Raw genomic sequence first — 12,959 nt, forward strand, 5'->3', positions numbered from 1 at the left:
AATATTTTAAAACGGCAACGTCTGCTTGTGCGAGCAACGGTGTACCGGATTCTTTGGGGAAAAAAATAATGATGCAACGAAACTGCTATAACTTTCAAAAGATATTTTTTTATCGACCAACATTTCGATACGATAATGTAATTATCCTCTTGGTGGGACCCACCACCAACCAAGATGGGGGTGGGGAGGGGGGTTCGAACATGCGTATAAAAATGCATTTTTAAAGTTTTAAAATAAAAGTATTTACGTCTCGTTTATTAAGGAGCAGCCATTGCGACGTTTCAGTTTTGGTTGCGACGCGTTATACATCTCCTCAACGTGATGTCCCTTCAAGGCGCTTCAAGCCTAAGCAATACTATTCAGTTTCAACTTGGAGGGGAGGCACAGGATGCATAGATCACTGCGAAAATACACTCCCCTTCCCCATCCCTCCCTAAACACGAAAATCCCCCTCATGGCACTCAATGAGACGAATTTCTAGCACAACCATCAAATTGGAGAACTGCAGCGGACAGGAGAATTTTCGCGCCATCGTCCTTGTAAATGGCAGATTGACTTAAACCAATGAATGAAATCTGCAGGCAGAAAAAAAACTTAAGTCAATGGTAGCGAGGCTGAAGACGCTTGATAGGATCCAAGAGTCGGACTGTGTACGAATGAGAAAGCGCAAAGGGAAAAAGAAAAAAAACCGGATAGCGATCCAACAAATGTTATTCCACAATCAGTATGTTTATACGAGTCTTAGAGCAAAGGTTCTCCCTCACCCCTCCCTCCTTTCCTGGTATAATTGAATAGCTGGGATTCCTCACGTGAGAAGTTGATGTATAGTTTGACCACGTGGCTCATTCAGCCGGAATATTCAGTGATTTTTTGGAGCCGCATTTTATTCAGAGGCGGTGCTATTAGTAACGTAGTGTGACATTTTCACAGCCTGTTTGCGAAAGGGGTTTTGGGGGAAAGACAAAAAAAAGTAGTTTTTTTTCTCTCTCTTTGCAGCCCGCCATCCGAGACTGTTAATACTACTCCTTGTTCTGGGAATTTATTTTATCATCGTTTTTTTTTGTGAGAGCCTTTTCCCCCCATCTTTATATTTAATTCGACCGATTATTTCTCCAAAGGGGAAGATAAAGAGGGAAAGATCTTTGCTTTTTGCAGTTTTAGCAACATGAACAAGCTCTATATTGGGAATCTTACCGAAAACGTAACCACTGTGGACTTGGAAAGTCTGTTCAAGGAATGGAAGATTCCCTTCACTGGACAGTTTCTTGTGAAAACTGGTTATGCGTTTGTCGATTGCCCAGATGATAACTGGGCTATGAAGGCTATAGATACCCTGTCAGGTAAGCAATTTAATCCCATATACTCCGATATGATCTCGTGTTTTGAGGCAAACGTAGCCGTAAACCTTGTTTGGTGAGAGGCCTAAAACAGCTCCTTGCGCACCAGCTTAACACAAACTGACTTTGGGGGGAGGTTGCTTCCTATCGTGCACTTAAATAACCATTTCTAGAATACGCGCGTAAATCGCACTTTCTTCAGACGTTCGCAGAAGAAATTAGTAACTTTCGTTTCAGTCTTGGATTTAAAACTCTTTTTTTGATGGAACCAGTTCCATCCTTTTGCAGCTGCACGCGGTCTTTTTTTTTCCCCCATTTGTTTGTAAAATGTTTGCAGCGTTATAATGGCTTGACAGTGACTAAAGGAAGGTCCAGTCTGCGCACAGTGCTTTATGGTTTAATCGTTCCTTGCTAAACTAATAGGGTTGCACTAGTTTTTTATAAAAAATAAATAAATTAATGGATAGTTCAGCCCGTCCTGCTGCACCTTCTTGGTGATTGTAGGCCTTTAACAATCCAAGCGGCAGCTCGGAGCCACCATTCAAATCAATGCGCGCCCAGGAAGGCAACGCACACGTCAGCTTTTATACTTTATCTTTTTTATTAAAAAAAAACCCAAAAATAAACACACAAACGAAAGCCCGTTATCCAAAAACTGTTAACAATATCAACTTTATTTTCGTTCATTCCCCGTCTGACAGCGCGAATGCGTTTCTAGTCGGCCATACTGAGTCCCAAAAGTGTCCTTTAGGACTCGTCCACTAGAAACATGGCTGAAAATTAGAGTACAGAACAATTGAGTCCACGACTTTATTTTTTTTTGTGTACTTGTTTACATCAGCAATGTGTGCAGTTGACTCCTTTACATTTGATACCCGAATTCTCTCGTTAGCCCGATTCAGAGATTTGTAACATTGTTGCCTCGCAAGTTGTTGATCAGATCTTCAAACTTAACGTTTAGGATCAATACACTTAAAACAATCTTGGCCGAAGGGTCAATTTTGAACTTTTTTAAATGATTAAATCGCAATAGTTTAACAAACCTCCTCATGTATTTTGTATATTTCCTCAGGTAAAGTGGAGCTACATGGAAAATCCATAGAAGTGGAGCACTCAGTTCCTAAACGACAAAGGTAAAAGGTTTCGTTCATTTAAGGTTTCTATCCGAACACGTAGAATTAAACTTAAAAAGACGCACTAATTAGTAAATCTATTTGGAATTAAATGTTATCTAAACCGTACGAGTCTATGCGCTACGTGCACTTAATTTAGCATCTAATTACCGCTTTTATGTCTCTTTTTGGGTTTGTATTTTGTTTATAATGAACCTCACTCTTGAGGTTCCTTAAATCACTCTGAATATGTTTCATAAAACTGTATTTAGTTCGAGAAATTAAAAAGAACTTTAGCTAAAGCTGCAGGACCTGATGCAGTATTTTTGAAAAGTTTGGGCGTCAGCAGGAAATGAGAGATGCTTTGCATTATGTTAACCGACAAACACGTGAGGAGTTCTCAATTTAAGAGCAAAAAACCCAAAAATCTCAAACATTTTTTTCCGTTATTGTACACGAATGCAGCTGAAACGATTTCATATGGGAATGCATAACGTGTAAATGTATTCAGAGGCGATTCACATAAATATTAACGTGCAATCGATTATTCATTGTGTTTGCTAAAATGAAATGCTGATTATTCTGAAATAATGTTGTTGCCCAAATATATAAACGATGGACTGCGTCTAGGGTTTTATACCTTTTATTTCTAAAGCTGGAGTTAAGCATTCATTTTTCTCAGTCTTTGAGACCGTTTTGACCATCCAAAAACAAACAGGAGTTAGAGTGGGTAATAGCTTTGGAAAGTCGAGTCAATTGTTGCAAATTTTTGAAAATAAAGTTCGCTATTGGTGTTTGTTGGTTTAAACGTTTTACATGGATTTTTCTACACGTTGAATTATTTGTGATGGGATACTTGTGTTGTACCTAGTTAATGGTTTTATTTTTTGACCAACAGGATATGATAAATGTTTTCCACTGGCTGTATGTTTTTTTTAAGTTTCTCTGCAGAAAGAGAACAAACCTTGAGTACATGATTAAAATATGAACAATTTTATCCAGTCTTCTAAATGTTAAGTGTCCACTTATTGAGCTGAAGCTTTTAGTTCAGTGTAAATTGTCCATTGATGTAGAGTATTGTGAGGTGGTTGTTGCTTCTCAGAGTAGCTGAAAATGCTATGTTTTTTAAGATGCAGAAATGGTTGAATGGGCAAAATTTATTGTGGGAGTTACTTTAGGTAGCTTCCTGTGTGTTGATTTTTCACCACCTCCCATATAATTTTGGTAAAACTCAATCTACACTACCCATTTTCCATGACTTCAGTAGTTAATAATTAGTGCAGACATGACTAAATGATCAATTTTCAGTGTTTTTTTGTCTTAATTGCAAATCATCTAGGAACTTAAAATATGGTTTGAAGTTTTAGGAACATGAAGATTTGAATCCAAAAATGATGCAGCTGATCTAGCTTCACAACAATGCCATTTTAAAACTGGATGTAAAATGAGACTGATTTGTTTAATGAATCATTTAATGTTTTTAAAATAACTTCTTCTAGCTCAAAATGAAAATTGCTTATAGTAATAAGATTTTCCATATCTTTGAACAAGTTACTGTAACTCTTGTTTTCCTAGCATGAAAAGTAGGAAATGTACAACTATTCAGTTGATCATTATACTAATGTTTTTGTGTTACAGTCCTGATTTGAAATTTTAACTGTTTTCTATATGCAAAGGTTGAATAGTTTTGGACCAAATTAATTCCTCAGCTCTATTTCATATTTGGGATTTTCCTTTTAAATCTTTAGAAAATGTGGTTCCATCCTTGCAACTTGAGATTTGTAAGGGATCATAACTGCTAAAATGGTAAAAAGCTTTTCTAAGATTATCAAATATGCAGTGCTCTGTCCTAAATTAGCAAGATTTTTAAAATCCGGATCAGTAGTACCAACTGATGTTCATTCTTGTAATTGTGAGTTTTTGTTTCTTGTCCTTGCATCACCTGTTTAAATTTGTGCACATTTTTGTTTTGATATAGTTTCGAAAGCCCCATTGTGTTTGAGATATAAATTTATGAACTTAATGTGGGTAAATATATTCTGAAATGTAGAACATAGCGTACACCCATTGAAAACTCAATTATAATGCGGTATATCGTCAAGTCTAATTTTAGGTGTCTGCCCTTTTTGTACCAATGTACAATTGAAACAACTTTGCACAGATATGAAGGTGGAAATATAATTCTGGCATTAGGCACCAATCTGCCTCCTTTGCATACGAAAAGGAAGCAGTGTGTGGTCTACTCGAGGAGGCCATCTTGAGTTTCTCACTGGGATAGTATACCTTGAGTCTTGGTGTGAAGCTGGGTTTTAAAAAGTGCTCTTTTACATTAGATCTCCTGGCACTTTATAAACTTATACATTAAAAGAAACCTTTAATATTGAGAAAGCAGAATATAATGTATGCGCTCTCCTAATGGAAACTTTTCTAGGAGAAGTGAAGCATCACGTGCACATAAATATGCACATGCAGTTGGCAGGTAAAGTGCAATTTGCAGATTGCAAAGCAACCTGGGTTTGGTCACATTTTGAACTCTACAACTGGTGCCACATTAGCACAAAAGAATCACAATTGAATCTAAATATCATCATTAATGGTCCATGTTAAAATTAAAACAATTGTAACAAAAGACTGAAGTGTGAAGTCAGTTATATTTTCTGTAAATTATTGCATTTCAGAAGATAGCTTGATTTCCAGAAATTGCGTTTTTTTAAAAAAAGCTGGCTCAGTAACTTGAGGCGTAAAGCATTGGTATCCTTTTGTAGGCCTCAAGGTCAAATACCAGTCTTGATGAGTTTGATTGAGGTCAGTTTATGAATTTCAATTGCCTTCTTTGGGGTGGTAGAGGGGCACTTTATTTTGGGTGGGTGGTGGGGGGGGGGTGGGGAAAGAGTTAACAGCATCAGTTCTGTCTCAAGTATAATTATTGCCATTTGTTGAAGCTCAGCTCAGAAGTAGTTCTTGGCCCAAACATTTGTGCCCTCAGCTAAATGTGTGGTGGGCATGAAGAGGATAAAAGCTATTCACTGGTTGTTTGTGCATTACATAATTCAAACAAAGTGTCTTATTCCGAACTTCATTTCTACCTATATGTGTAAACATCTTGCCATTCTATACATATGACAACGATGACTGATAAACTTAAAATAAAATTTGATTTATTTCTGAGTTATCTCCAAAGGGGCCATTTATATGAGGGACGGTACAGAGGCTTGCCTTACTTGGCCAAGCATACGTTTTAAATTGTATATCAAATCAGATGCATTCAGATTTTTAAATACCCCTTTCCAGAAAGTGCAAAGTTGACCGTAGCATTTCATTTTCTGATATAGATATACAGACACACAAATTTATTCTATATCTCTAATATAGATTATCGATCCTATCTACCTATTCTATCCATCTATCTATCTTCAGTGCCTTGGAGTGTTGTACTAAATTAAAGACGCTATATAAATGCAAGTTGTTTTACATGTTGAAAGGCATATTATATGGATTTGGGGTTTTTGACTGTTTCTTGACTTGAAATAGTCTCTAGGTATGCTGCTAAAATACTGCCTGTATAAGAAAAAACAGTTTAATGTCAGTTGTGCTGGATTGATATCATATGTAAATCAATTGAACATTAGGCTGTTGTAATGTGTGGAAAAAGACTGATCAGTTATTTAGCTTTATTCTGTAACTTCTACAGTATTTGGAATCGTCCATATGTACTGGTGCAGAAGCCCACCCAGTTTGCTGGTATGTGAATTTTGTGAGCTGTACTTAAAGCCTTTCCTACACAAATATTCACTTTGGTCTGAAGGACTGGGTTTAGTGAACATACCTTTTGGTATTTGCATTCTCTTTTTTTTTGTACAATTTTTTTTAAAAACCATACTTTTTTGGGGGTTTATGTATAGTTAGGTATGGCCAGCAATTCCAAATGGAAAAGACTTGCCTTACTAATAACAGACCAACAAATGATGAAATATGCAACTGTTTCACCCTGGTCTTCCTGCTCAGTTTTCATCAATGCACAATGTGCATATTTATCCAAATGCCAGAGTCCTGCATATTTTCATTTTTCAAGTTGGGAAATTCAGTTTGAATTGGGAAATTCAGTTTGAATTATCTACAGTTTTTTTTCTCTTGTGACTGAGATGTGCATAGTTGAGCAGCAAGTAGCTTTCCTCGTTCTGCTCACTTTGCCTCGAGGCTTGGAGGCAAATGAGTGGGGTACTGCTAATCCACATCCTCATCACGTAAAGAAAGGTCAAAGGGTGGTGTCAGTTAGGGTTGCCATAAAGTTGTGTTGAGGCCAGAGGACCAATCGGGGCAAAGTGTGCTTAATTTGTTATTCAAAGTGAAATTCTTGGGCCCAGCAGTCACTGCATTCCAGCTCGCGTTGGAACGTTCAGAATTGACGTGGATACGCCCACCATTGCAAAAGCGACCTTTGTACCTGCTGTGAAAGGCAGGTTGGGAATATGGTGCCATAGAGCACTTAGTGAAGCGTTAAAAGGATGAAAGACTGCACACTGCTATTGGAGAGGGCATGGTCAAAGCTTACTTGGTAGAAGGGTGGGGATATGTAATGGGGGGAGGGGTAAGCCTTTAAGATGACTAGGCCTCATGTTTGAATATATACCTTTTTTTAGTTTTCAAAATGTACAATCAAGCCATGCATATTTATTAGCTGCGAAGGTTTCTTTTCAATCGGTACATTTGGGACAAGCTGTTACTTGGAGTAAACTGAAGAAAATAATCTGTAAAATCATTTGAATACAATCATTTAACTTTAATGAATTATCAACTGATTGTGGCTGAGATTCTTTTCCCACTTCTCACATCATTCAAACTCTGTCTCATTTTGATGTTTGTAGCAGAGTCCTTTAGTCTTTGCTGTGATACCACAGCAGCTGGTGTCCAGTGGGCAATGTACATGCTCGCAATCTGATTATGCAAACAGCCTGCTGTCATTTGTTGTGCAATGGGCAGTTTAGTTTGGGGGATGGGTGCAGATCTGACACTTGCCACCTGGGGTTAGAATCTGTCTTTTCAGAATTTTGATAGCATTCTTCATACAACTGTAAGTGAACGTTAAAAACAGTTATTTATTTTCCTGGAAAATAGATTTTAAAAATAAAAAAGCGCTTCCTTCGTGTGCATCTTGTTAAGTGAAGCTTGAGTCCCAAATTGATTTGCTGTGCCTGTAAGGTAATGAAAATGGCTGTGAAGTGGGTGTTCTTTCTTCTGTCTAGGGTTACTTCCTCCTCGACCTCTGACTACAATCAGTAAAGGGGGCAGCCATTGCACACTAGGCAGCCTGACTGTTTTTGATTGTTGAGAGTAGTACTGCACAGGATGGCTGTCATGGCTTCCTACAGCCATTAGTTCTTTTTGTGTTAAAATTGAGGGAAGAGTGTTTTTGCCATATCACTATTAATGCTGTTTATGGACATATAAATTAAAAATAACATGACCTATAAGTTTGTGAAGACTTGAGCCTGGTAGAAGTGTCTGCAGTCTGGTATAGCCTTAGAGCAGGAATTTGCTAAATGCAGAGAGAATGGCGAGTATAATCTGACAAGTTTGTTCAGTTTGGTGACTCAAATTGCTTAACAGCTCTTCATTGTATTTTAAGACTGGTTTCATTGTTCATCTTGTATGTATTTTATTTTCAATCTGTGGCTCATTTCCGTTACAAATTTCCTACAGTTAACTTTAGTGTTGTCTTTGAATTCTTAACTGGTAAGGAAGCAATGAAACCTATTTCAGACACAAGTTTAAAAAGTGTGTATCCTAAGTTTCAGCATTATGTACTCACTTGTAGGTTTAAACATGACTTGGATCTAATTGATCAAAATTATTTTTAGGGATAGGGCATTAGAAATTGGATCAGATTCCTGGATCCAGTCTGACTGCAATAAAATTTCTGTGGAGTGTTGTTCATGTGTGGTCTGAGTTTTGGTTTTCTGAACCACCATGCACCTCTTAACACACTTGGTCAAATGTCCTAGTATTTTTAAAAAACTTTTAAATAAAATCTGTAATAACTATCCTAGGTTCTAAATGTTATTTGGGTTGAATCAGGAAGGTTTGCATAACGTGATTTTAAGCAATGAACTGGGTATGACTTACAAAATAATTGTCTTTCTTGGGCTAGAAGAAAGCAGTGCAGATATTTCATTATATTGAGATCTTTGTGGTAACAGGAAAACAATCAGGCAAAATGAAATGTAAAGGAATCAATTTCTTCTTTCTACCAGAAAGCAGGCAAAAACAGTTGTAAACTATCTTTGCAGGGCATTTTTGAACTTTACAATGTACCCACCATTATCATAGTGCCATTGTAGGAATGAGTAAATGGCTGCAATTAAAATAGTTTTAATCAGTGAAAATTTTGCTTACTAATAAATGGTGTGGCATGATGTATCAATGGTCTACAGTTACAAACCTAAGAGTGGCTATTCTTGGTAGAGATTTTGACTAGTCTGTTACTACATTTCAATGTACGCATGATCCTCTGCGTTTCCTAGATGTCTAGAAAATAAAGTGAAAAATATAAATTGGGCTAATAAATTCTTATGGATTAGGTGTCCATGTAATGCAATTGCACGTTTGATTTTTATTATAGAAAACCCATCCAAATGAGTACATGCATTTTGAACATGGTAAATTAGCTACTTTTTTAAAGCTTGAATACTTTGAAATAACTAGTTATTTTGTGTACTTGTCCACACTTGTAGCTGTTAGTGCATTTCTGAAAATGGCCATGTTGGGGTGATGAAAATATTTAAAATTATTTAGAGCAAAGGTTGTGGGATACAGGATATGTGGATCTGATAACTTGACATATTGCATGGCAATATGGCTTAAATTTTGAAACCTCGTGATTTAACATCTTTTAAATTCAGCCGTATTGAAATTTTATCAAAATCTGCTTTAGAAATTTTCGATATATGACGCTGCATTGGGCATTTAATTCTGATTGAACTGATAAACCATATCTGGTGTGAAACTGACCAACAAAAGCATATATTGGTGTACTTTTCTAATGGAATATATTAGCCTATGACAGTTTGATGACATTTAACGTGCAAAGCAGAAAATTTTGCAACTGTTTTCATTACAATATGACTTAGTATTTATAAAGCTGGAAGCCAGTACATAGCAAAAGTTCTAATTTCTGCTTCAGTTCATTTTAACAGTCTCCAGGTTGAGTGTTCTGAATGTAGTCACATTCTCTTAACCATTGAGAATTGTCTGGTTCCTTTTTGACCTGCCTTTCCTATATCAATTGTTTAGATTTTTTTTCCTTGTACACGGCACATGTGAAGATGTGGAACTGGTTAACTTGTAATGTGATGACGTGTTTGGTATTTACTAAAATTGAAATGAGAAGTTACATCTTAAATTGTAGGATTTCCTTGGTTGTATTGCCCTAGATTTTGAAAATTAGAGGTGTAAATGTAGACCATTTTTGATGTGAGTTGTCACATTTACAGTTTTTAAAACTTTCTGGTCATATGAATATGAAGCATAGTTAAATGGCATTCATCATGCATGGTTGGGATTCCTGTAGTCCAAATACATTCTTTTTACAAAAGGCTGAATCATGAGATATGTAATTTCATTTAACATCCATCTATGTTCAGAAATGTGATTTTAAAAAAAACAGTACTGAATTGATAAATATCAATAGCTTAATTCCTTCAACTTTTCAGTCTCTAAATATCACATTTACCGCCTGCTAATAGCAAGAGTCACAAAAAAATGTAAATCGGAATGTACATGCACTGTTTAATTATAGTACTTTTTCTGTAGGTCGGTTAACAAAACCTTTAAATGTCTTAGTTAATACTTGGACAAATGGTAATTTTTTTAAGTCAATCGAGAATTAGAGGTATGGCTGTGAACTTAAAAGGGCATTAAATAATATTAAAACCACAAGGAAACTGGTTGTCTCCTATGTAGTCCAATTGTAAATGAGAGGAAATAAGTGATTTATGGATGCATCCTTTTAATACACAACCGAAGATGGCCAATTTATCAACATTTAAATTTGCACAACTTAATTTACACTAATTATACTGTATGGAAATGCATATATGTTGGTCTATTTCAAATTGTTCAGTCCTAATAATGTCTGAATTTAAAAAAAAATGAAAATCTGCTTTAAAATGCCTAAATACTTCACCTTGATTTAAGATTAAACATCTATCCTAGTGAATGTTACAAATCATTTTCTTGTACAATTATACTACATTTGTAAATCTCGACTTTGTACATAATGTTACTAAAATGGATAATACTGTATCAAAAAACTTAACTTTTTAGCAAGTATCTATTTTTTGAAATCGCTGTATCCATTGAAGTTTTTTTATTAGTGGGGAATTTTTTTGGAGCAAGTAAATCTGCCTGAAGTCATCCAAAATTACAGCTTATATTTGAAAAAAGCACAGTGAAATTTAGCTTAAGTCACTTTCTAGTAGCCATTTTATTACCTCCCATTTGGATTATTACATTTAGAAAATTATTGAATTGAAGGATTTAAAAAAAATATTGTGATCTTTACAAACACAGGTTTGTCAATATAAATGCTTTAATTATCTATCCCAGCATCATTGAAAATGAAAGGACATGAGCTTTGATCAAATGTTGAATTATGAGGTGCGAATGGCAATGTTTTTGCCTCTGTCTGTGACTGCCATTTGACTTGTATACTGTCTTAAATCTTGTAATGGTGGCAGAGAGGGTAAAGGGAGGGTTTTGTAGGTAAATGTGTAAACCTTTAAGAGTAAGCTGCTGTACTAATGACTCAAATAATAACAGCTGCAAATGAAAAAGTAAACAGCTGAGATCTAAAAAAGTGTGTAGTTTCAAAAGTTGATGAGCTTTTTTCCTGAATTTGAATTTCCACTCGTATTTTTTTGAATCTCTTCATACAATTTGTCTGCATGATGTAAATGTTTAAATTTTGGATAAAATTGGAGAATTTACTATTACAATTTTAATTTAGAGTCAGAGGTTTGATCTATTCTGAAAGATTTAAAGATCATCTAACATGGCGCTGAATGTGATTAAAGCAGAATGTCTAATGTTATTTGCCAATTTCTTGATCAAACTGACTAGTGTAGAAAAATTAAAATATATGTCTGTGTTAAACTAAATTTATCTTCACATGTCAAGCTTCACAGAGCAATTTTTTGTGAATTTTAAACTTGTTAATGTGCTCAGTTTTTCCTTCCCTGCTGAAAACCTTGTTTATACCAGGGTATGATTGTACTCAGAGTTCCTTGCCCATGTGCCAGTGTTGACTGGCTGATCAAGGAGAGGAATCCTAGCCCAGCTTGATCTTGTCCCCTCATGCACTTTCAGCAGGGTCACCTGATCATGTTTCGGAGCCGGACTACTGTCTGTTCCTCCCTTTTTTTTTCCACTCCCCCTCCCCCTCCTAACCAGGGGCACTGAGGCCCATTGTGACACCTTTCACTGCTGCTCTGGCTAAGGTCAGATAAATCAACCCAGGCTAGAGATTGAACCCAAGGCCTTTATAAACAATTGGTTGGGTGGGGTTACCGACTGCATGTATTTAAATATGCAATTTAAATGTTTACTCTTAGTTAAAATGGACCAATGTTTTTATATATGTTTAAAAATGCAGTTGTAGAAAATTATCTCAAGATACTAAGATTTAAAAGCTGATGAGACTTGTGTAGAGAAACTCAATAGTTAGGATTTCCCAAAATTGAAACTGCTTCAGAATGAAGAGATTTCTGAATTAAAATTGCTGAAAGTACTCTAAGTCTAAAGTGGTTTGAGAATTCGGGGAGTATGAGATTTTGGTAAAAGTTATGGTTGTGTGCTGATTATGGAGTTCTTTGCAGAAAAAAAAATATGCAGCACACCCCTGAACTCTCTTTACTGAAGGCTTAAAATTATGAATTTATTTAAGCCCATTGTGGTAAAGGATATTAAGTTATATTTGTCTGACCTGAATAAACTACAGATATTAGAATATGAAATTTAGTAATACATTTGATAAATATTTATATTCTGAATTTTTGTATAAAATGTAAACATGGCAATTAAAGTTTCATTTCTAGGTTACATTTTGTCAAATTTTGTTTGATAACACTCCTCTGAAGCACCTTGGGATGTTTTACAAAGTTAAAGGTGATACAAAAATTCAGGTTGTTGTTGCATACAGCTTTCAGTTAACCTAAAAGCTGGCTGTTGGATCTCTTCTGGACTGTATACTTTTAAACTTGAAATTGCATTACAAATATGTGGTTTGCTATTAAAATAGGCTGGAAAGTTAGTTTTAATTGTACACAATGACCCTTCCATTACTGTGGCCCATTTTAGTCTTGGAGCATTTTTGTTCTTCCCAATTTTCTCCCTTTTTCCCTCTCCTTTTCCAAACCTATTTCCTACTTGCTGAGGTAAGATTTCACTGGTGTCCCTTGCCCTTTAGTAATTTGCTTAAGTGGGCATTATTCATATGAGGCTTTAGAATAAGAGT

At 35.8% G+C, this 12,959-nt stretch overlaps 1 protein-coding gene across 2 annotated transcripts in view; it reads left to right on the forward strand.

Moving 5' to 3' along the window:
* Positions 1–900: 900 nt before the first annotated feature.
* Positions 901–12,959, forward strand: part of igf2bp3 (insulin-like growth factor 2 mRNA binding protein 3) — a 142,907-nt gene continuing 130,848 nt past the window's right edge. For both annotated transcript variants that reach the window (XM_068003460.1, XM_068003469.1), the window contains exons 1-2: positions 901–1,340; positions 2,410–2,470. In XM_068003460.1, coding sequence (XP_067859561.1) covers positions 1,166–1,340; positions 2,410–2,470 — 236 coding nt within the window. In that variant the 5' untranslated portion in view covers positions 901–1,165. The remainder of the gene's footprint in view (positions 1,341–2,409; positions 2,471–12,959) is intronic.

Source organism: Heptranchias perlo, chromosome 2 (genome assembly GCF_035084215.1).
Source record: "Heptranchias perlo isolate sHepPer1 chromosome 2, sHepPer1.hap1, whole genome shotgun sequence".
Lineage (NCBI taxonomy): Eukaryota > Metazoa > Chordata > Chondrichthyes > Hexanchiformes > Hexanchidae > Heptranchias > Heptranchias perlo.